The sequence below is a fragment of the Myodes glareolus genome, chromosome 1, assembly GCF_982192425.1.
Source record: "Myodes glareolus chromosome 1, mMyoGla1.1, whole genome shotgun sequence".
Classification (NCBI taxonomy): domain Eukaryota; kingdom Metazoa; phylum Chordata; class Mammalia; order Rodentia; family Cricetidae; genus Myodes; species Myodes glareolus.
Window position 1 is genome coordinate 58577231 of NC_142026.1, and position 24456 is coordinate 58601686.

General features: G+C 41.6%; 1 protein-coding gene across 10 annotated transcripts; it reads right to left on the bottom strand.

The window, feature by feature from the left end:
* Positions 1–1655: 1655 nt before the first annotated feature.
* LOC146896053 (uncharacterized) lies at positions 1656–24082 on the bottom strand. 10 transcript variants are annotated; one of them, XM_087907358.1, is made up of 6 exons: positions 23930–24082; positions 23387–23730; positions 20337–20387; positions 17478–17604; positions 14871–14969; positions 1656–6504 (listed from the first exon to the last, which is right to left on the bottom strand). In XM_087907358.1, exons 3-6 carry the CDS (start codon positions 20367–20369, stop codon positions 4643–4645), a joined length of 2121 nt encoding a protein of 706 aa, XP_087763484.1. In that variant the 5' UTR covers positions 20370–20387; positions 23387–23730; positions 23930–24082; the 3' UTR covers positions 1656–4642. The 10 variants fall into 10 exon arrangements, with proteins under 10 accessions (XP_087763484.1, XP_087763486.1, XP_087763502.1 ...); XM_087907360.1 differs by having other exon boundaries at positions 23387–23772; positions 23930–24012; XM_087907376.1 differs by lacking the exon at positions 17478–17604.
* Between the last annotated feature and the right edge of the window lie 374 nt (positions 24083–24456).

The window sequence follows — 24456 nt, forward strand, 5'->3', positions numbered from 1 at the left end:
TGTTTAAATTTTTTTTATCCTGGAATATTTTGTTTTCTCCATTGATAGTGAATGATAGCTTGGCTGGTATAGAAGTCTGGACTTGCATTCATGGTCTCTTAGTTTCTGCAGTACCTCTATCCAAGACCTTCTGGCTTTCATGGTTTCCATAGAGAAGTCCGGTGTAAGTCTGATAGGTTTACCTTTATAAGTTTTTTGACCTTTTTCCTTTGCAGCTCTTATTATTCTTTCTTTAATCTGTATGTTTTGTGCTTTGATTATTATATGGCGAGAGGATTTTTTTTTTGATCCAGTGTATTTGGTGTTCTGTATGCTTCTTGAACCTTCATAGTAATATTGTTCTTTAGGTTGGGAAAGTTTTCTTGTATAATTTTGTTGAATATATTTTCTGGGCCTTTGCAATTCTTCTCCTTCTTCTACCCCTATTATTCTTAGGTTTGGTCTTTTTATTGTGTCCAAGATTTCTTGAATGTTTTATGAGAATTTGTTGGATTTGCTGTTTTCTTTGATCAGAGTGTTTATTTTCTCTATGGTGTCTTCAGAATCTGAGATTCATTCTTCTATCTCTTGTATTCTATTTGTTATGCTTGTTTCTGTAGTCTCTGTTCGTTTACCTAGATTTTCCATATCCAGCCGGCCCTCAGTTTGTGTTTTCTCCATTGCCTCCATTTCAGTTTTCAATTCTTGAACTGTTTCCATTACCTGTTTGTTTTTTCTTGGTTTCCCAGGGTGTCATTTACGGATTCACTCATTTCTTCAAACTTTTTGTAATACTTCTTCATCTCTTTAAGGGAGTTGTTCATCCCCTGTTTAAGGGACCCTATCGCTTTCATAATGGTACTTTTTCCCATTTCTTCTGGATTAGGGTGTTCAAGTCCTTCTGTTTCAAGATCGCTGGGGTCTGGTGTTTTCATGTTGTTTTTCAGATTGTTGCAGGAATTCTTGCCTTGGCGCCTGCCCATCTCTTCCTTCAAATGCTCTCCAATGGATCTTCTGGTACAGGGTCAGGTTCCCTTGTTGGCCAGGGACCTCACCCTCTGATGGAGCTTCTGCTACAGGATCAGTGCCCCTTGCTGGCCAGGAATCTCGCTGACAAAAGGCCTACCTTGCTGCAGGCAGGCTATTGAAACACAGGAACTCCCTCCTGCTGGGTTGCACTTACCACCCTGTCCCAGCCTGGAACTAGCTCTTGTAGACCAGGCTGGCCTCAAACTCAGAGATCTACCTGCCTCTGCCTCCCAAGTGCTGGGATTAAAGGCATGTGCCACCACCACCCTGCGATATCTGTTCTTGAACACCTGCACTCCCTGTCATTTTTCTGGTCTCTCCAGACACTTCTATGGGCCTCTATCAGCTGTGTCTGGACTTCAGCACAGCCTCTTTGAACTCTGAAACTTCTTTAGCCCTGTCTGAGTCATTTTGTAACCTGAATATTTGTATATTACTGTGTGACATATTAATGTGCAATGGAAGACTTCATATTGGTAATCAAGATTGGAATAAAAGAGCAGGGCAGTGGTGGCAGCAGTCAGGAGGTAGGCGGATCTCTGTGAGTCCAAGGCCAGCCTGATCTGCAGAATGAGTTCCAGAACAGCCAGAAATACACAGATAAATCCTGTCTCAAAAAAAAAAACCCAAATGAACAAACAAAAAGATTGGAATAAAGAACCTGTTATTGTCAGCAACCAGCTACCAAGCAAAATTGGGATACTTGACAAATTGTAACCAGCAAGCCAAATCTTGTAAACATATTGCTTACTCAATAACTGATACCATAGAAGCACACATGAACATCTTTCCACATTACACACACATGAAAACACATAGCATATACTCAAGTCCATTTGTTTCAACACAACACAAGCATGAACATACAGTATCTTGCAGTGTTATCTTTCCTCCAGTTTATTTTGGTGGCATGATGGCTATTCTTGGTTGTCAACTTGACTATATCTGGAACGAACTACAATCCAGAAATGGAGGGCACATCTGTGAGACATTTTCTGCTTTAAGTGGGAGAATCCACTTCTAGTCCAAATCTTTCAGGTAGGAAGAAACACATCTTTGTTGCAGGGATTCTCCTTGCAATTGCCCTGCCTTTCCAGAATTCACTTTGTAGACTGTAGTGGAATATTAATTTAAGATGTATTACATTTATTTATGCTGTACAGTATTTGTTTAATGATGCAAAGATGTATTGCAATCTTTTACGTTCCATTTCTTTCTGTGAAGCTGTGTTAATTTTCCTGTTTAAAACACCTGATTGGTCTAATAAAGTGCTGAATGGCCAAAGCAAGGCAGGAGAAAGGATAAGAGGGGCTGGCAGGCAGAGATAATAGGAGAAATCTGGGAAGAGAAAATCAAGAAATGAAAAAAAGGAGAGAACATTAGGGCCTGTAAAATCCAGGCACACAACAAGGAATAGAGTAAGAAAAGAAATAGAGAAAGGTAAAAGCCCAAAGGAAAAGGTTGATGGAATAATTTAAGTTAGGAAAAGCTGACAAGAAACAAGTCAAGCGCTGGAGAGATGGCTCAGCAGTTAAGAGCATACCTGCTCTTCCAAAGGTCCTGAGTTCAATTCCCAGCAACCACATGGTGGCTCACAACCATCTGTAATGAGGTCTGGTGCCCTCTTCTGGCCTTCAGGAATACACACAGAAAGAGTATTGTATACATAATAAATAAATATTTTTTTAAAAAAGAAACAAGTCAAGCTAAGACTGGGCATCTATAAGTATGAATAAGCCTGCATGCGTTTATTGGGGAACTTGGAGGGAAGCCCCCCTTCACCAGAGAGTAAAAGAATAATCAATTACAGTAAATCAGGCTGGGTTTAAACTCACAGAGAGCCACCTGCCTCTGACTCCTGAATGCTGATATTAAGGCTTGCACCATGGTCCTTTCAGCCAATTTTGGCTATTTTTTTTTTAATCTTTTATGGGTCACCACAGAAGATCACTCAGACGGTTTATAGTCAACTAAAAGTCTTTATTCCAACCAGCAAGGACTACACTCTGGTGTAGTGGAGACCTGTGTAGCTCCAAGCATTTAGAGCAAGAGATATTAAAAGCAAAAACCATATTCTGTTATCTTGCTCAGCAGATGTAGGGGAAGGTTTTGCCTAAGCTGGCAGTTTAACAGAAGCCAAAATAAGCAGTTAACTGCAAGGAGAGGTTTGTACATGCAGGCAGGTTAACAGAAGCCAGACTAAATTAGCTAGGGAATCTTGACTTCTAGTTCCAAGAACAGAGTTTAGTAATTTTCCACAAGGTTCTCCATCAGAAGTCAGATTCTATTCACCCCCAAAATGGCTTCAGCAAGACTAGGTGACAGAGGAGACTGCACTATCATGTCCCATCACATATGTATAGTTTGTCGTAATGGTGGACAGAGAGTACAAATTATAGGGTTTTAGCTTTTGAAAGTTTTATGTATTAAACTCCTTTTAAAAGTACTTATTCATCAATAGCTTTCTTTGTTTTTTTTAACTTCACACAAACACCCAAGGAATGGATTCTCAACAAAAATCCTTTCATATACATTTTCAGTCACCAGACTTTATACAAATGAAGCTGTTTAAAATTGAACAGTGGAGGAATGTGTGAGTCTTTTCTAAACTATCTGCAATACAATTTGCGTTTTGTATCAGTTACAGGAATGGCAATAAAAGCAAGAACACCATAAAAGTCACTTTACAGAATACAGGCATGAACCAAATGCTTTTTCAAGGATTTTATATCTATTGGCCCTGCATCCACAATTTTGTTTGGTTCTGTGCTCACCATTAATCAACAAGTCAGAAAGTAAAGATTGAGCCATGGAATGTTAATGGTGACAAGGAAGGTGCCTCAGGTAACCCTAGTTCCAATAACTGCTCTTCCTATGTGGGTTGTATAGTGCTTGATAAATTAAATTTATAGAAAAACAAGAGTAAATCAAGAACAAGATGGCTACCCTATATTTCTGACATTCAAAGATATTATCAACAGAGTATAATCTGTGAACAACAGACTTCCCACAATCTCACTCTCTAAGGCTTTCTCCTCATCAAAAATACATAAATACTCTGATGCTAACCAAATCTTAGGGCACATTCTTTTTAGACACAGTCTTGCCAATGAGTACTCTGATATTCAGTAAAATTTCCGTATGAAAGACTTGTCCACCTTCTTTACATGCATAGGACTTCTGATGATGTTAGATTTTTCTGATGTTTTGTAGGCTCATCATTTACAATAAAGGCTTTCCCACATTCTTCATATTCACCAGGTTGCAGGCCTAGAAGGGATCTCTGATGAGATTTAAGAGCTAATTCTATAAATGTTCCCACAGTTCTTGCTTTCACAGACTTTTACACCAGCATGGATTCTTAATGTTGAAGAAGGCCTAAGCTCAAATTGAAGGTTTTCCCATATTCTTTACAGTGACATAGAGTTTTATATTAGTATGAATTCTCCATGGTATAGTAAAGGCTGAACTAAATAAAGTTTCTGAAATTTCTTACATTCATATTGTTTTTCATCATAATGAACTCTCCAATATACAATATACAGCTATCTTAGAATTACTGAAGGCTTCTTACTATTATAAATTTTAGCATGTCAAACCAAGCAGCTTGATTTTCACTAAAGGGCTTCCCACTTTAACACTGGTAAGGTTTTCCACCAGTGTGAATTCTTTGATGTACTTTAAGGTCTCCACCACGAGTAAAGAACTTCCCACACTGTGTACATTCATAAGGATTCTTGCCAGTATGAATTCTAAAATGTCCAAGAAACTGGTAATGATACTGAAAGGCTTCTCCACATTCTTTACATTGAAAGGGCTTCTCACCAGTATGGATTCTCTCATGAATTCTAAGGCCTGTACCACGAATAAAGCCCTTTCCACATTCCTTACACTGAAAAGGTTTTACATCAGTATGAATTCTCTGATGTTGGGTAAGTTGGTACTGAAGTCTGAAGGCTGACCCACACTGCTCACATGCAAATGATTTCTCTCCAGAATGAATAGTTTGGTGCCGAGTGAGCTGTGCCAGAACAGTGAAGGCTTTTCCACATTCCTTACACTGAAAGGGTCTCTCACCAGAGTGAATTTTCTGATGTTGCATGAGGTTTGAGCGACGATTAAAGGCTTTCCCACACTCTTTACATTCATATGGCTTTACACCAGCATGAATAATCCTATGTTCAACAAGGCTGGAGACACGCTTGAAGGACTTCCCACATTTCTCACATTCAAAAGGTGTTTGAACTGTATGAATGGTTTTATGGTAATTAAGCTGGCTGGAAAAATGAAAAGTTTTTCCACATTCTTCACATTCAAAAGGTCTCTCACCACTATGAAATCTCTGATGTCGAATGAGATGTATATTAAGTCTAAAGACTTTCCCACATTCCTTACAAGCAAAGGGTTTCTTTCCAGTGTGAATACTCTGATGCTCAGTAAAATTTGAACGTCGACGGAAGTATTTCCCACATTCCTTGCACTGATAGGGTTTCACATCAGTATGGATTCTCAGATGCTCACTAAGTTGGTACTTACGTCTGAAGGCTGACCCACACAGCTTGCACTTGAAAGGTTTCTCATCAGTGTGAGTTTTCATATGTTCAGAAAGATATAGGTGAAGCCTAAAAGCCTTCCCACATACATTACATTCAAAGGGTTTCTCACTGGTATGAACACTCTGATGTCGTGCAAGGTATGAGCCACTACTGAATATCTTCCCACACTGCTGACATTCAAATGATTTCTCTCCAGAATGAATGTTCTGGTGCCGAGTGAGCTGTGCCAGAACAGTGAAGGCTTTTCCACATTCCTTACACTGAAAGGGTCTCTCACCAGAGTGAATTTTCTGATGTTGCATGAGGTTTGAGCGACGATTAAAGGCTTTCCCACACTCTTTACATTCATATGGCTTCACACCAGCATGAATTATCCTATGTTGAAAAAGAGTGGAGACGCGATTGAAGGATTTTCCACATTCCTCACATTCAAATGGTTTTGTACCTGTATGAATGGTTTTATGGTACTTAAGCAGGTTGGGAAGATGAAAGGCTTTTCCACACTCATCACATTCAAAAGGTTTCTCACCACTGTGAGACTTCTGATGTCTTGTAAGTTGTTGGTGGAGTCTGAAGGTTTTTCCACATTCCTTACATTCATAGGGTTTCTCTCCAGTGTGAATAGTCTGATGTTGAACAAGATTTGAACTACAACCAAAGTACTTCCCACACTCTTTACATTCATAGACTTTTTCTCTGTTGTGAGTAAAAGTCTGGCAGGTGTAAGTAGGCAGTTTTTCCTTGTTAGTAATCTTTAGATCAGCATCTCCTTGATAACTCTGTAGTCTCTTAAATGTATTATAGTTGGGACCATTACTAAAACTGGAGCCCTGGAGATCAAGAGATTTATTTAATTGTTGCATGCTCTGTTTGGGCAGATTTATATTATAAATATGACTTTCTGGAGATATAGTTTCAGCTTCATAACATGACTCCATATCTGAAAGAGAGAAGAAAGCAAGAATACATTATTTCTCTACAACAAACACACACACACACACTCCATTAAATGAGCGGCCACACTCAAACATATTTTCTGATAAGCTGAGCAGGAGCAAGGAGAACAGCAATCACAAAAGACAAAAGTAGGACAGGTTAGAAACGGGAAATGGGAAGGCATGTTTGCTTAACAAAATTATAACTAACTATAGTGAAATAATTTAGAATGTCTCTTTATGTACTACTAGAAACACAGACCCTGCAATGAAGGTTTTTGAACCTGAGGATATGTAAAAGTCAACCCAACCTGATGGCACTGTGTTATTACTGCCTGCCCCCAAATGAACTGTTGTATCCCGATTGGTGTTCAGATGGTACTAATAATTTACACAGGTTCCCTATGATGACTAAAGAAATTTAATACGGAGGCAGACATCCCTTAAGGGTCACTGACCTTCTGCTCTGGAATACATGGGAGATCCTAGTGACATGCAAGTGAGATAATAGGAAACTGGGCCAGGAAATGTTAACCCTTGCTTTTGCTTCTGGAAAACTCGTGTATCTCTCAGAAAACAAACCAAACAAGAAACAAAATAATTACTTGCTTATCGCTGTGGAATCGAGGTGAGATGGTCTTTTCTTACTAGATAGCAGGAAACAAAAAAACAACTAAGGGGAGTGAAACAATTTTCCTGCCCAGCAGTGGAATCCATGGATAGTTGTAATGCGCACCTTTCTGATGTCTGCTTTAAAACCCCACCTTACCACACTTGTGTACAGCATGCTACTTTGTTCTAAGGCTGCTATCCTTCTGCTAGTAGTAAGAATGCATCCATTCAATCTAAATTTGAATGGGCTCTTAAGTCTTTGGTCTTTCCCAATGGATTTAAAGTCACAACACACCAAATCAAGGGGAGGGGGAGTATACCACAAAAAATACATATCTGTCATGACAAGGAAACTGGTTTGGACTTGGAATTCTTTTTGTTTGTTTGTTTGTTTGTAGATAGAGTTTTTCTGTATAGCCAGGGCTGTCCCAGAACTCACTCTGTAGACCAGGTTTTCCTGGAACTCAGAGATCCACTGTCCTCTGCCTCTTGAGCGCTGGTATTAAAGAAGTGCACCACTAACTCCTGCCCTGGACTTGGAATTCTTAAAAATTAAAGGGGGTATTAATATGTAGTGGTATTGGTAGACAATTGGAATCCCAGCAACAAGGAGTCACACGTAACAGGGTCATGAACTCTGGGCCATCTTGGACCAGACTGTGAGACACTGTTTGAGAAAAACAAAAACAAGCTAAAAAGAAAAAAAATGGGGAGAGAATTCACTACAATTTTAAAGGACACAGAGCATCTCCAGTCATGGAAGAAGGTAAGCTAAGTGCAGATCTTTACCTATCCCGCCTAGCCACCAATTCCAATCTCCTAGTCTCATCCATAGCTCTGTAGCAGAACACCTTTTCACAGATGTCGTGGAGTGGATATGTGGGTTCATGTGGGCCACTGAAATGAAGACTCAGAGACACTTGAGAATGAACTTAGCCTTTTGTGGCCACAGGGATCACCATCTTTCACAGAGTGAAGCACTTTCCCTTCACCCAGGGTATTTTTATTTTTTTCCCATATGTACACTTCAGCCAGCTGGTATCCATATGCTCAAAACAACCTGAATGAAGCTTTCAAAAGTACCATGTCAAATGCAAATACCTGATTCAGTAGGTACCATAGTTTTCCAGGTTGGCCCTAACCAAGTTCTGCACAGGCTTTGTATACTTGGGAAACTCTCAGACAACATTCACAAAGGGAAACAAAAGGTATATGCAACACAGAGGATGGACTAGGGCTAGGTGCTAGCTCCAGAGCTAGGGCAGGTGTGGCCAGAGGGGATTGGTGCTAGCTGCTAACTCTGGTGCAAGGCCAGCAGGAAATTCTGCAACACCACCTGCTGCGGACTCCCCTTCATTCCTGCCCTGATCTCCAGGCAATCATGCAGATTGACACTTCCCAATTTTCTTATCCCCACTGCTTTATCCCAACCCCGAATCCAGCAGGCATTCTCTAGAAACCAAAAGGTCACTCTAGTCAGCGAAACAGGCAAACTAACCACAGATCTTCACCTCTCCCTCGATTCCACCAAATCCAATCCCCAGTCTCATCTCCAAATCTGTAGTCAACCATCTGCTGTGGCCTCTCCTAACTCTCTTCCCCGATTCCCCAGGGGGCTAAGCAGACCCTAGTGGAACACCTGCTTTCTTCCCTCTTGTAGACCCGTCCAAAACCACCTACCTAGTCTATCCAGCTCCCAAGACATTTCACCTGGAACCCCAGTGGCCATACCTATCCAAATCTCACAGGAATTTCCCACCAGGTAACACAGTTACCACACTCTCCTAAGAACCAGACTGGGCAAGAGAAGCCAAGGAACAAAACACTCACCCAACAAAGGCAAGACCAGATATCAGCACCTAGAATTACAATTTTCCCAAACCTAGATGCCTAGATGCCAGAAGAGAAACAATAATGGTATGGAGTCCACAACCCTACCACAGCAGGACCTGAGTACTGCAACATAGCTAAAGCACGAGAAAAAGACATCACAGTACCCTTTATAAATGTGGTAGAGGTCAGGGAAGAGGAAATAAATGAACCCCTTAAAGAAATCTATGAAACACAAACAGCAGAAGGAAATGAATCAAACAGTTCAAGACCTGAAAGTAGAAACTGTTATTCCTTTGGGTCTGATCTCTTTAAGAGCTAACCACGCCCACTCCCAGCCACTTCTGACGTCCCTCGCCGCCATCTTAACTCCCTCTCTTTGGTCTTTCTCTCTCAGCGTGTGCACACGTGTTTCTCTCTGTCTCTATGTTTTTATGTCTTTATGTTTGTCTATCCCTGTCTCTCTGTTTCTTTTTAAGTAATAAATGTTTACCCTTATATTTATTTACTATGTCCTGTGAGCCTTTTATCCGCCGTACCCGTTCGCCTGACTCGCCTGGCCACATGGCGCTGCCACCCTGGAGATCCTTGTCGGACTAGCGGCTGCTCTGCGAGCCTGCCAGGGAACATACCCGCTTTTTTAAAAGAACAATAGAAACAGAATCAATAAGAAAAACTCAAACTGAAGGAAATCTGGAAAGGAAAAGTTTAAGAATTGAAACAAGAAACTCAGAGGCAAGTCTCACCAACAAGAATCAAGAGATAGAAGAGAGAATCTCAGGCATTGAAGACATGACAGAATAAATGAATACCTCCGTGAAAGAAAATGGTAAAGCTAAAAACATTTCAGCACAAAACACTCAGATAATTTACCACACCATAAAAAGATCAAATCTAGAAATAAGAATAGAGAAAGGAGAAGAAACGCAGGTCAAAGACACAAAATACTTTCAGCAAAATCACAGAGGAAAATTCCCCTAACTTAAAGAATAAGATGCCTGTTAAAGTAAAAGAAACATACAGAACACCATATAGACTAGACCAGAGAAGAAAGTTCCCTGGGCACATAATAATTAAAACACTAAATGTACAGAACAAAGGAAAAATATTAAAAGCTGCAAAGGAAACAGACCAAGTAACATATAAAGGCAGATATATTAGAATAACACCTGGTTTCTCAATGGAGACTTTAAAAGTCAAGGCACTAGACAGGTGTTCTACAATATCTGAGAGACTACAGATGCCAGCCTAGACTATCATAACCATCCAAACTTTCCATCACCAAAGATAGAAAGCAAGACAATCAATGATAAATACAACAAATTTAAGCAGTATCTATCTACAGATCCAGACCACCAAATCAAGAGGAAAACACACACACTACAACAAAATAAAGGGAGTCAACAAACACTTCTCACTGTGTCTCTCAACAAAGTTATCAGTTCCCCCAGTAAAAAGACAGAGACTAACAGAATGGATGTAAAAACAGAATCTGTCCTTCTGCTCTACCCAAGAATCACACCTTAACACCAAGGCCAGACATCATGTCACAGTAAAAGAATGGAAAAATATATTCTAATTCCAAGCAAATGGACCTAAGAAGCAAGCTGGTGTAGATATTTTTGTATCAGAACAGATGGGTAGGAAGACTACAGGCTTACCAAAAGAAAAATCAAGCCACATCTATGCACCAAACACAGGACAGTAAGTTCATAAAAGTACTATGTGATGCCCAGCTCCCAAATACAGAGGCTTATTCTTAGTGATGAATGCCTGGCCCTAGCTTGGCTCATTTCCGGCCATCTTTTCTTAACTTAAATCACCCTGACTATCTTTTATCTTTCTCTATTTCTGTATACCTTTCTTTCCTCCTTACTCCATGAATGGCTGGGTGGGTGTCCCTGATGTCCTCCTCTCCTTGTGCTCTGGATCCTCTTTCTCTTCCTTCTCAGTTCTCTTTCTGTCTTCCAGCCCCGCCAATCCTTGCTCATCCCTTGCTATTGGCTGTTCATCTCTTTATTAGAACCACCAGGCACAGCAACAAAGCTTCAGAGTTCAACAAATGCTGCATAAACTAAAGTCACACACCTGAAAAGAATATCCTCAACACAAAGGAAACAATGCCACAGTTTAAATCACACACTGACCCTCACACACCGATGGGGGAGGCTGCGATACCCCAATCTTGACAATATTTACAGAACATTTCACAGAAACACAAAAGAAAATATATCTTCTCAGCAGATTATCACTTTCTCCACGTACTTGGATACAAAGCAAGTCTCAACAGACACAAGAAAATTCAAATACCATCTTGCAATCTGTCTAACCACCAGAAACAACAGAAAACATACAAACTTACAAAACCAAACAACTCAATATTGAATAAAAAATGGATCAAAACAGTTACTGAGAAAATTAAAACTCTTCCTAGAAATGAATGAAAATGAAGACACAATACACCCAAACTTACAGGACACAATAAAGGCAGTTCTAAGAGGCAACTGCATGGCAGCATGGATTGCTGTAAAGAAACTGGAGCAACCTCACGCTATCAGCTTAACACTATACCTGAAAGCTCTAGAGAAAAAGGACAAAAATACACCCAAAAGGATTGACATTAAGAAATAGTTAAATTCAGGACTGAAATCAGTAAAATAGAGACAACAACAATAACAAAAAAAATACAAAGAATCAATATAACAAAAAGTTGGTTCTTTGAGAAAACCAGTAAGACTGACAAACCCTTAACCAAAATAACCAAAAGGAGAAAAAAGACACAAAAGAAAATTAGAGGTGAAAGAAAGAAATATCAACAGACACTGTGGTGGTCCGAATAGGAAAGAGCTCCACAGACTCAGGACTTTGAATGTTTGGTCATAGGGAGTGCCACTATTAGGAGGTATGGCCCTGCTACAGGAAGTGTGTCACTGGGGGTGGGCTTTGAGGTCTCTGAAGCTCAAGACAGGCCTAGTGGCTCATCACTGCTACCTGTGGATCAAGATACAGAAAGCAGTTTCTTCTACAGCACACTCTCTGCCTGCACACAACCATGCTGCCCGCCATGAAGATAAAGGACTAAACTTCTAAACTGTAAAACAGCTCCAGTCAAATGTTTTCCTTTCTAAGAGCTACCATGGTTATGGTGTCTCTTTACCACAATAAAAACTTAGCAGACACCAAGGAAATCCAGAGAATCGTAAGGACATACTTTAAAAGTCTATACTCCAAAAAAATTGGAAGAATAAAAGAAATTGGTAATTTTTTCAATAAATACCACTTAGCAAAGTTAAATCAAGATTAGATAAATAATTTGAACAAACCTATAACTCCTAGTGAAATGCAATCAGTAATTAAGTCTCCCAACCAAAAAAAAAAGTTCAGAGTCAGACAGTTTTAGCACACAATTCAACCAGAATTCCAAAGAAGTGTTCAGGCCAATATTCCCCCAAATTATCCCTCAAAAGAGAAAGAGAAGGAATGTTACCCAATTCTTTTTTCAAGATCAAAGGAACCACAATACCCAAACCACATAAAGATCCAACAAAGAGAGTAACTGAGCAATTTCACTAATGAACACAGATGAAATTTTTTAAATAAAATTCTTGCAAACCAAATACAAGAAAACACCAAAAAGACCACCCACCATAATCAAATAAGCTTTTGCCCAGAGATGCAGGGATGGTTTCACATACATAAATGAGCAAATGTAATCCACCATAGAAACAAACAGAAAGACAAAAGCCATAGGATCATCTCATTAGTCGCAGAAAAGGTCTGTGACAAAATTCAACACCACTTCATGATAAAAGTTCTGGAAAAATTAGGGATACAAAGGACATACCTCAACATAATAACGGCAGTGTGCAGTCAAGTGTATAGCCATCATCAACTTACATGGAAAGAAACTCAAGCAATGCCATTAAAATGGGAACAAGACTGTCCAACCTATCCATACTTATTCCATAGAGTACATGAAGTCTATCGGCTAGATAAAAACTAGATATCAATAAAACAAATAACCCAACTTAAAAATGGAGTCAATATCTAAATAGAGCATTCTCAAAAAGGAAACTCAAAAAGCTGAAAAACAAAGAAATGTACAACATCCTTGGACATCAAAGAAATGCAATAAAAACTGCTTTGAGCTTTCATACACCTGTCAGAAAGGTTAAGATCAGCAAAACAAGTGAGGAGCTGTGGATTAGAAACCTGTATAGCCCCTATGGAAGTCATGTGAAGGTTCCTCAGGAAGATGAGAACCGATCTACCTCAAGAGTCAGCATGCACAGGGTCTGCCCCACCCAAACTGTGCCAGGTGCTTTCTGCATAAGTTTATTAGGGCCTCCAGTTTAGTGTCTATGTGGGATTTATAAGTGTGTAAACAAGTGTGTTTCTGTTTCTTGTGGCTTCTCTTGGGTGGTATCCCTTCTATTTGTTTATTTTGTCCAACTATAATGTGTTAGCTTTGTTTTAGTCTACTTTATTTTACCATATTGTATTTTATTACTATCCCTTAGAAGCATGTTTGTTTTCTAAGAGAGAAATGGAGTAGATCCAGATAGGAGGTGAAGTGGGGAGGAACTGGGAAGAGCAGAGGGAGTGAAGCCAGAAGCAGCATATAATCTGTGGGGGAATCTATTCTAATAAAAGGGGGAGTATACGTGGGTTCTGGGGATAATCTGTCTCTCACTTGTACTATGTACACGGTTAACCATGTAAGGGAGATGTTTTCACTGTTTGCTCTGTATTCACTGGAATCGTCCACTGGAAAACAGAACGTAACCACACTGTAATTCCAATATTGTCTGGAAATATATAAGCTACAGGAAAAAAGTATACAGTACAAAGGACACAGAGAAAACATAGAAGAATAGAGAATAAAAGTCATCAAGACACAGTGTGACTGTTATTTTCCTTTAACTCCCTCAGATTAAAAAAAAAAAAAGTGCTGCTAGAGGCTGGGCCCCAGGCAGTGATACTCTCCCATTTGCCAGGAGCTTGTCAAGCAAACTAGGTAGAGTTTCCAGGAAAACAAGGGCTCTGCCTCTTCCATCACCCCAGTGCAGCAGTGAGAAGCATAGGCTACACCATGACATCTTCTTTAGAGGGACTATGAAGACACAGAATTAAAATGTTTGCTATGCCTCACTGTGTTACATTTACTGGTGGTCAAAGTGTCTTACTATTGGATCAGCAGTCAAGGGCACTGACTGCTCTTCCAGAGACCTGGGTTCGAGTACCAGGAGAGAGAGAGAGAGAGAGAGAGAGAGAGAGAGAGAGAGAGAGAGAGAGAGAAATACATTTAAAATGACAGAGAGAGGGTAACTGCTGAGTACAAGGGAAGAACAACTTAGTGATCCATGAACTGGCAGCCCCTGTGGCATTTTTTGCTATGACCTTGACTTCCTTCCCAGGTCTCAGGCACGTTCTTCCACAGGCCCTGGTGCTCTGAAGGGAGTGTGTCAACCCCAGGTCAGGCATGGGGACCTCTTCGACCACATGCCCTGCCTTCCTCTTACTCACCTGGTGTAACATGAGGGCCGGCTTGTTGGGGTATCTGTTCCCGCCCAGTACCCCACAGTCAGCAAGCCCAAAGAAAATAACACAGAGTCTACATTAGGTTATAAACTGATTGGCCTATTAGGTCAGGCTACTTATTAGTTCTTATAACTTATGTTACCCCATTATCCTTATCTACGTTAGCCACACGGCTCAGTACCTTTCTCAGCTGGGCAGGTTACATGCTGCCTCTTCGGTGATCTGGGCAGGAGTGACGGAGGGACTTCCTCCTTCCTGGAATACTCCTATTCTCATCGCCCCGCCTCTACTTCCTGTCTGGTTGACCTGCCTATACTTCCTGCCTGGCCATTCAGCGTTTTATTAAAATACACGATTGACAGAATACAGATAATTCTCCCACACCAACCTGGGCTGGGCCTGTCTGCTTCTTCCTTCACAACCATCCAGGGCTCTCTCTCCTGCTCCAATAAGGTGATCAGATCGGGTTTGGAAATGGAACTTCCCACTTAAAAGAAAGAAAAAATGACACATGTGGAGACTTTTCTTTTTAAGACTTGGTCCCTCTAATTATCCCAGGGTGTCCTGGAATGCAATATGTAGACCAGGCTGGCTTTGAACTTATTGATCTGCCTGCCTCTGCCACCTAAATGCTGGGATTAAGGGTGTGTGGCACAATGAGCTGCCAGTATAGATTTTTAAAGATGCAGACGTATTTATTATAAAGTTCTATACAGGCTGACATGGTGGATCATTCTGTAAGTCCAGCAACTGGGGGAAAGAGCAGGCCGGTCAGTGCTGCATAGCAGGACGCTTGTCTTGGAAAAACAGAATAAAGAGCCCAACTAATGCTGAGGAAAGACTTCAGAGAAGGAGAACCTGGGTGAGAAGCCAGCTGTTTCAGAAAAGGGCTTTAATCTCATTTAAATGCAGATGGGAGCTTGTACTTAAGAGGAAAGTATACATAGTGGGTGAGAACATGAACCCTTAGGCTACACTGTCTAGGGTAAATCCCCTCTCGGCAGCTCAGTAATAATGCCATTTATTTAGGCAAGTCCCATAAGAGTTTATGTCCAACTTTTCATCTAAAACCTGGGCATGGTGGCACAGGCTTGAAATCACAAGACTTGAGGAATGGAAGAGGGTAAAGGAGATGTTCAAAGCCAGCCTTAGTTTTGTTGGCAGAAGCTGCTTATTTATTTCCTGGCTGCCCAGACTCCAGAAATAATCACACAGAAACTATATTACTTGCAATACTGTTTCGCTAATAGCTTAAAAGTATTGCCAGCTAGCTCTTACATCTAGAATTAACACATTTCCATTATTTTATTTTTACCACAAGGCTTGTGGCCTACTGGCAAGGTTCCCACATTGGGCACTAATTTGTTAGCAGAAGCTGCTTGTTCGTTTTCGGGCCGCTCAGACTCCCGAAATAATTACACAGAAACTATATTATTTGCAATACTGTTTAGCTAATAGCTTAAGCATATTGCTAGCTAGCTTTTATATCTAGAATTAACCCGTTTCAATTTTTTATATTTTACCATGAGGTTTGTGGCCTACTAGCAAGGTTCCACCTAGCAGCTCCTGCCTTTCCCCTCTGGTGGCTACATGGTGTCTCCTTGACAACACCTATTCTCTCTATATATATTTCTCTTCCATCCTGGCTATATTCTGTTAAGCCATTGGCCAAAAGCAGTTTCTTTATTCATTAACTAATAAAAGCAACACATATACAAAAGGACTTCCACACCATAGTTTCATAACGCATACAAAGCCACCCAGAGCTACATGAGACATAGCCTCAAAAAGAAAATAAAAAAGGAATAAGAATAAGAATGAAAATAATTTAGATTGAGTTGATGATATGTACTTGACAGGGTTACTACTAAGATTAAATACTATATTAAAATATTTCGATGTAGTCTGACACAGTAACACAAAATCATTTTTTAAATTTTATTTATTGATTTACTAATGCTGGGGAAGGAACTAGGGTCCAGAGTATACTAGATAGTGCTGTACTAGACCCACAGGCCCAGCCATGAAAATAGTCATCACCATTATCTATGCTGCCTTCTTTCACATTTACACCTCATTCTTACAGATTTGCTCAATGAAAAAGACAAACATCACACCCTAAAACTAAAGCAAGTAAAGGAAGTGTTCAGAGAAGGAAATAGACTGTGTACACTTCTGTTCTGAATCGATTTTATTGATTCATTAGTAAGTAGATCGTAAAGACACTTGTATTTCTGTATGCATGTGTGCATAGTGTATGTATGTTTTTATGAAGGTGTGTGCACACGTGTGGGTAGGCATGCATGCATGGGTCTGTGTACAGGCCAGAGAGCAGGATGAGGTATCTTCTTTGATTGCTCCCCACTTTGGTTTTTGAGAAAGGGTCTCTCATTGAACCCAGACCACACTGAGGGGATCTCCAAGGTGTGGACAAAACACAGGTGCTTCAAGAAGTTCCTATTTTCAACAAATCTCACAATATTCTTGGGAAGAAGGAGCTCAGCTCCCTCTTTAAAATTGTATTGACTTCAATTTCTTTTATGTGCATGTATGTGTCTGTCTGCATGTATGTCTGAGCACCACATGCATGCATGGTCACCATGGAGGCCAGATGACATCAGGTCCCTGGAACTGGTGTTGTGAGCCACACTGTGGAGCTGGAAATTGAACCTGGGTCCTCAGAAAGAGGATTCAGCTTCCTTAATCAACAAGCTATCTCACTAGCCACTAATTCTATTTATTGATTTATCTCCTTATTTATTTCATTTTGTTTGTTTCTTTGTTTTGTTTTATTTGAAACAAGGGTTGTAGACTAGCCTAGAATTCACTCTGTACCAGAGGGTGACCTTGAACTCACAGCAGTCATCTTTGCCTCAGCCTTCTGAGTGAAGGAATGACGGGAATGGGCCACCAGGCCCAGCTTCAGCTACCACAGGAAAGATGGCCCTGTCTACTCATTCAGAGGGAGGAAAGTCAACAGTTTAGATGACCTTACCCACTGTGATGAGGTTTCTGTAGGTCTCCAACATCATGTCCCTATATAAGGCCCTCTGAGCAGCATCCAAGCAGGCCCACTCCTCCTGAGAGAAGTCAACAGCCACATCCCTAAATGTCACTGACCCCTGAAACCACAAACACAAGTAGAGTGAGATTGGGGAAGTGTTCAAGATGGAAAAAGAGAAGAGAAAGGACTCAAGGGTGGGAAGAAGTCACATGGAGATGCTCAAGGCACTTGACTGCACGAGCTCCCCCAGGAAAGGAAGACTGTGGCCCCTTTCCATATATCCAATAAATGTGCGCTTCCATTCCATCCACAGCCTTCCAGTTATTGATAGGATAAAAGGGTAGACTATTGATTCTACTCTGAAAAGAAAAATGGGAGCATATAGATATGGTAAGATAAAAGGGAAGATTATTGAATTTACTTTCAAAAAGCAACTACTAGTTTTAAATGTTTTACATTGGATTTGGACTTTTGTACATTGTATACAAATTTTTTATATTGAGATTAATTTTGTTTGAACATATTGTACATATACATTTCTAATCTTGTTCAAGGTACTGTACCAATGAAAATTATTTAGCAATGTAATGAAAATTTCTAGTACTTGAAAATTATTATTATCAACTGTTTAGGATAATAAGGAAATGCAGGTTAGTACTAATCACTTATTATAATCAAACTTGTAGTCACATTAGATATGTTTTGAAGGTCAAACAAAGATATTTTAGATAGACAGGTCCTCTTGAAACACTTCAGAGATCTACAGATTATGGCATTTAAGATATTTTAATAATCTAGGTTCTTCTTTGCTGACAATGAGACATGTTTGTTCCTGGCAGCACCAATCTACTTCAGAGAAGATAATGGGCATTGAAGAAATGCCACATGGCGTTTACTTTCTTTGTGGCAAAAGTAAGCTGCTAGGCAATAAAATGCCCTTGCCTTGACTGCTGACAATATATTGTCCTAACTGGACAAGCAGGACACAAAAGATAGTGACTGTCAAACATTGTCAAGACAAGGAAGGACAGCCCTTCAGAATATCCTGCTTCCCAGAAAACTCTGTTGGATATGTAGGCCTGTAGGTCAAAGATGGATGCCCCAACCTTGCAGAGGAACTGTGGGTGACTGTCCAGGCAGCCAGCAGCTTGTCATTTCTCACTTTTGGAAGCCGCCTGCTTGCTCTTCCTGCTTACTAAGTTAATATTATTTCCTTCTCTGGTCTCTGAGATAGTTGAAGACTAGATATAGTTTTCCTTGTTTACCAGATGCAGAAAGCAAGTTATGATAGAAAGTAAATTAGGTACAAGACTTTGGACTCATCAGGAGAGGACAGACATGGAGTATTTTCTTTGAATATGCCAAATGCAGCTGGGCTAGACATTGTAGATGTATTTATTGCCTGTATGCATTATAGACAGTTATAGTAATTATTGTATATAGTTTTTCCTAGTTATAGTCATTTTATTTTAGACAAAAAAGGAGAAATACGGTGATATTTTATGTTTTAATAAATAAAGCTTGCCTAAAGATCAGAAGGGCAAAGTTAAGCCACTAGAGGTCAGGTAGTAGTGGCACACACCTTTAATCCCAGGATTTGGGAGTCAGATGGATCTCTGTGAGTTCAATGCCACCTTGGGCTACACAAAGTCAATACAGAAACAAATCCAGGTGGTGGTGGCTCACTGATGGGGAATCTTTGTCAGCCAATGATCTTTAAGGGATGGGATGAGGTTAAGGCATGACTTTTGGGAAACGGGAGAAAAACGCCAGGCAGCCCAAAGTTCGTTCGTTCTCTCTCTCTCTCTCTTTCTCTCTCTCTCGTTCCTGCTCTACACAGCTGAGCTTGGACTTCTCATTCCTGTTTTGTGAGTTTGCCCCTTACAATAAAGTTAAATATATTTGATCTATCTTTTAGCTAGCCTGTTTTTTTCTTGACCCAAGATAATTCAACAGTACACATTTAATCCCAGTCCTAGGGAGTCACATACTATTAATCACAGCACTAGAGAGAATACAAAATAGGAGGAGAGAGGCTTAGCCTGTTTAGTTTGTGATCGCCCAGCCTTGGGACATGTAAGACTTCTCTAGTGGCTTGGCTGCTTTGCTTTTCTGGTTTCCAATTTCTGTCTCTGGGTTTTTTAATTCGTGCTACAAGTTACACTGCACAAGAGACAACTGTCACCCAGGTTCAGTGTAAAATACCCAAGAAATAGAGTTTATTATGGTATCAGAAGGATTTTTGTAAACTACGTAAGAGTGCATATTACTGGTATAATAGGTTTAACCTTTTAATCCTTTTAGAAAACTAAAACTTTCAAGATGGCACATGTGTCTCAGGCCTCCCTGAACTTTGTTGACTTCACTCCCCTCCCAAACACAGCCTGGATGACCTTCCCTCTCATCACTGAACTCTCTCTTAAAGTCCCTCAAGCAGGTCACCTCGTTACACACATGCACCGAGGCCATTCGCTCTCAAACCCTGTGCCATCAGCCTGAAAACACCAAAGATGTCAATCAGGAGCTCCAGTGCAGTCAAAGGAGACCATCACCTCAACGGTCTGAAGACCCGGAAGACCATGATTCCCTGTGGGACTGCGGCCCCTCTGCAACAACAGTCCTCCCTGACCACAGGCAGGGGAGAGCAGATGTGCAGGAATGCACTTAGAGAAAACTGCAGAAGCAGCTGGAAACAGGCCAGACAGGAAGTGACCTGACCTTCCAACCCTCACTGTAACGGGGCAGACTGGGCTGGAGGATTCCGGGTTCTTGGGAAGCTTCACAAGAGAAAGACAGCAAAGAGTCATCTAACCTGGAAGCCACCTGAGTAGAGAGAGAATGTCAACTTACACAGACCACGTCCTGAGAACCAGAGCTGGCCATTCTTCTTCAGGATCCTCCCTGCGGGACAAAAAGAAAGCCTTGCATTGGACTGTCACGTGATGTTCCCAGACTGACTTATGGCACCATGATTTCATCGACTCCGTTATTCTCAAGCATCCCTACTCACACTCCTCTCCCATGGCCTCCCCGACACGAAGCAGAAGCAGACAGGAGTCTACACAAAGCCGATTCTGTCCTAACCCTGACAACCACTGCACAAGGGCTCAACGTGGACGTGCGGAGCATAAGCCGTACACCACTATGCCCAACTCTCAAGTACACATGTGGTAATAAAATGAAATCATACATTTTTATCTCCCCACAAAATTCATAGACAAATTTTCATTTTATCTTTCCTTCCCTTGTGCCTCTGCATACAGCAGGCTAGATAGTCTTTCAAGGTGCTTTAGCTCCACCTCCCATCTTGCAATAGGGGGGCTGGGATTGAAGACGTGCACAGCTGCATCTGGCACTGCACAGTTTCATGCCTGAGCACCGCACACAGTGAGCCATCACCTCAGCCACCACTGATACATCTCTGTGATAGTTTAGAGTATGACCTCATGACGTTTATGACTGTGTTTCATGAAGTGTGTGACCCCAAAGACCAGAAATAAAAGTACAGGAAGTTCTGCTGGATGTGGTAGCATAGGTCTCTATTGCCTGCACTGGGGAGGCAGAGGCATGAGGCTTGTTCACAGTTCCAGGAGTTCCAGACCAGCCTCTCTAGTGAGTGGTGCTGGCCAAACTGAGTATTACCACAGGAGAACAACACTAGACCTTTAGTGACACCACATGCAAAGTCAACTCAAAACAGATCAGAATTTAAGAACTGAAACTAAAACTACTAGAAAAATATAGAGAGAAAAGTCTCCATGACACTGGACTATAGAAATTACACAGAGGAAAGTCTCCATGACACTGAACTATAGAAAAATACAGAGATGAAAGTCTCCATGACCCTGGACGTTTGGGGTATTACTACAAAACACAGGTGACAAAAGCAAAACGAACAAATGGGATTAATATCAAACTAAAAGCTTTGCACAGCAGAGGAAACTGTAATCTAGATAATTGAGAGAAAGGGAGAAAGTATTTTCAAATTACACATCTGATGCGGAGTTAACGTTTAAACTCCAACACAGTGACGCTGACCTTTTAAGGGATGCAGACAACTCAGTGACAAGGACACATGCTACTTAAGATTAAAATAGGCAAACACACAAAAAAGACATTTCCTCCCATGGAACACCAATGTGACCCACTAGTGGTACACGAAAAACAAGCATAGGTACACATTTGAGAGGTCTCCTCGAGCCGGAAAAAGTGTCAGTTACCAGGGGGCTGCAGAAAGAGATGGATCAGGGTTTAAAGTATTTCATACTCTTGCAGAAGATGTGGGTTCGATTTCCAGCACCCCGGTGGTGACTCACAACCATCCCTAACTCCACTTTCAGGAGATCTGACACCCTCTTCTGGCCTCCAGGGGCACCAGGCAAGTACATGCTGCACATCAGTTGTCTAGGGAAAACACTCACAAATATGAAAAAAAACTAAATAAATTTTTAAAGTGACCATATCAGCAAGATAGCATAATGAGTACAATGAAGTGGAAACACCACCATCTCCATGCAGAGTCTGAAACCGTCACCTCACAGGAGCAAGTACAATGGTGGGTAATGGGGTGTGCGCAGCTGAGGCTGGATGGGCAACACCGTGGTTGAGAGTGGGAGATGCAGTAAGGGAGTCGGGAAGATGCTGATCAAGGACCACACAATTTCACGGACACAACACAAGTCCCAGATACCTCATGCAACACAGTGGCTATGACTAGTGGTTTTGAAAAACTCAGAGTAGACACTGAGTGTGATCACTACAAAAATGTGGCAGACAGCTTTAGTCTCCAAACTACCTTGTTGTACACAATACAAGAAATTTCATCCACTTGGGGGTAGTAATACCACATGCCTTTAAACTCAGCACTCAGGAGGCAGACGCAGGTGGATCTCTGTGAGTTCCGGGACAACCAGGACTGTTACAAAGAAAAACCAAGAGAGATCCAGTTTTGAAAAGCAACAACAACAACAAAACTTTCATCTCAAAATTTAAATAAATTCTGGTCTACCCCATTCACTTCCTCCTGCATCTGGATTTTGAGACAGGGTCTCACTGTGTAGCCCAGCTAGCCTGCAACTAGCAATGTGGACCAAGCTGGCCACGAATGCATATGCCTCGTGCATATGCCTCTACAATACTGAGATTTCAAGCAAAAACCATAATTTATTTTGATTCAATTTTGTAAAAATACAACCAGTAATCAATCACGTTAACACTCCTTCGTACTACAGGAAAGTAAAGAGAATGAACTCAAAACGACCACAGAGAGCAACAACTAAACATATTAGGTCCTCACTATACGGCCGGCACTGCACCAACAGGCTTTACAGCTGTCATTCGGAGCACATGACAAGCCTAGAGACCCAGAGAAAGGCAGAACCCAGACTCCGAGATACCACAGAGCCACATCCTTACATTCAACTACAGCACTGCACATCTGGACCTGGCCAACATTACCCATTTCCACACAGAAACCCTGACAATTACTAGGTCTCAAAGACAGCAAATTTTCTGCTGTCCCTTTCCCACTCCCAAAATCCTCAGGCGTGAGCAGAAATCGTCTATCACCTCCTTTCTTCCCTGCTTTGAAAGGAAGGCCTTAAAAAATCAAAATCCACCTAAATGTGATGTCATCGAAACAGCGATTTAGCAAATCAGGGATTGAAAGTACTAACGCTAACCTCTGAAGGTTCCTATAACCTCTTGGAGAAAGGGAGTGATTGTAGAGATGTCAAGGGTCTCCGAAACGATCATGTGACTATTAAGTGGAAAGGGAGGGGACGATGTAAGGGGCACAGTGGTGGAGGCATCGATTTACATATTACCCCTTCACTTACTGACAACTCTATAGTCTAAAACTAAAACCTCCTTTCTCAAAGAGAGAGAAAGCACAAACTCACTCTTGAATCTCAGACGTGTGGCGATGATGCCCGCACTCTTCTCCGGGCCCTCCTTGTGAACACCGGCCGACGCGGAGAGCCTGAGCAGGCACGAGATCCCACACTGCACATCCTAGTGACACATCCTAGTGAGCACTTTCCTTCACCTCCCACGACACACAACGGCGGCTGGAGCGCTGAGAAAGTCACGGACTCAACAAGTAGCTGCGCTCCTAGACGACCCCTGGAGACGCCTCCGGCCTCAAATGCGCGTCCGGCGCTCAAGTCTGGACCTCAGGGGCAGCTCCCCTTTAGACTCGGTCCCCGACCTCTCATCACCGCAGCCTGGTCCTCTGCTTCTGCCGCTGTGGCCGTGAGAGAAAGCAGGAGCAGATCCGACTAGCATACTGACACGGACAATCGGAGAGCTCGAGGTGTGTAAACACGTACACATACACAGACGCGCACGCACCACACCACCATCCCTACACACTCGCATACATCACCATCCACCCACCCCACACCACCGTTCACACCCAGCCCGCTAACTCCCGCCTCACTCACTGGAGAATTACACCAAGCCAACTTCTTCCTCCTACCAGAAAGTTCTGACCGTCCAGACTCTCGACCAGGACACCGGAAGTTGATATTTACGTCGAGCGCGGAGGCTCCTGGGAAATGTAGTCCGGGTTGACAGAAATCCTGGATGCCTACAATTTAGGAGAAATCCCAGCATGCAACTTGAGCAGCCCTTCTGGGAACTGCGCCCAGTGGTTTGTGGGAGTTCCCACGGGGTGCGCGCTTAAAGGGGAGGCTCCCTCGCGTGGTGCTGGCGCACGCCTTTAATCCCAGCACTCGGGAGGCAGAGGAGAGCTCGAAGCCAGTTTAGCTTGGTCTACAGATTGAGTTCTAGGCTCCAAAGGTACCTAGAAACCCTGTCTCAAAAAAAAAAATAAAAACAAAACAAAACAAACAAAAAAAAAACTAACGGGTTCTTCGTGTAACTTATTTTCTCTCCTATGAAGTGTACAGACGAGCCTAAATTTAAAGTGCAGAATTTGAATAAAATTAGATTAAGACGCCAGGCAATG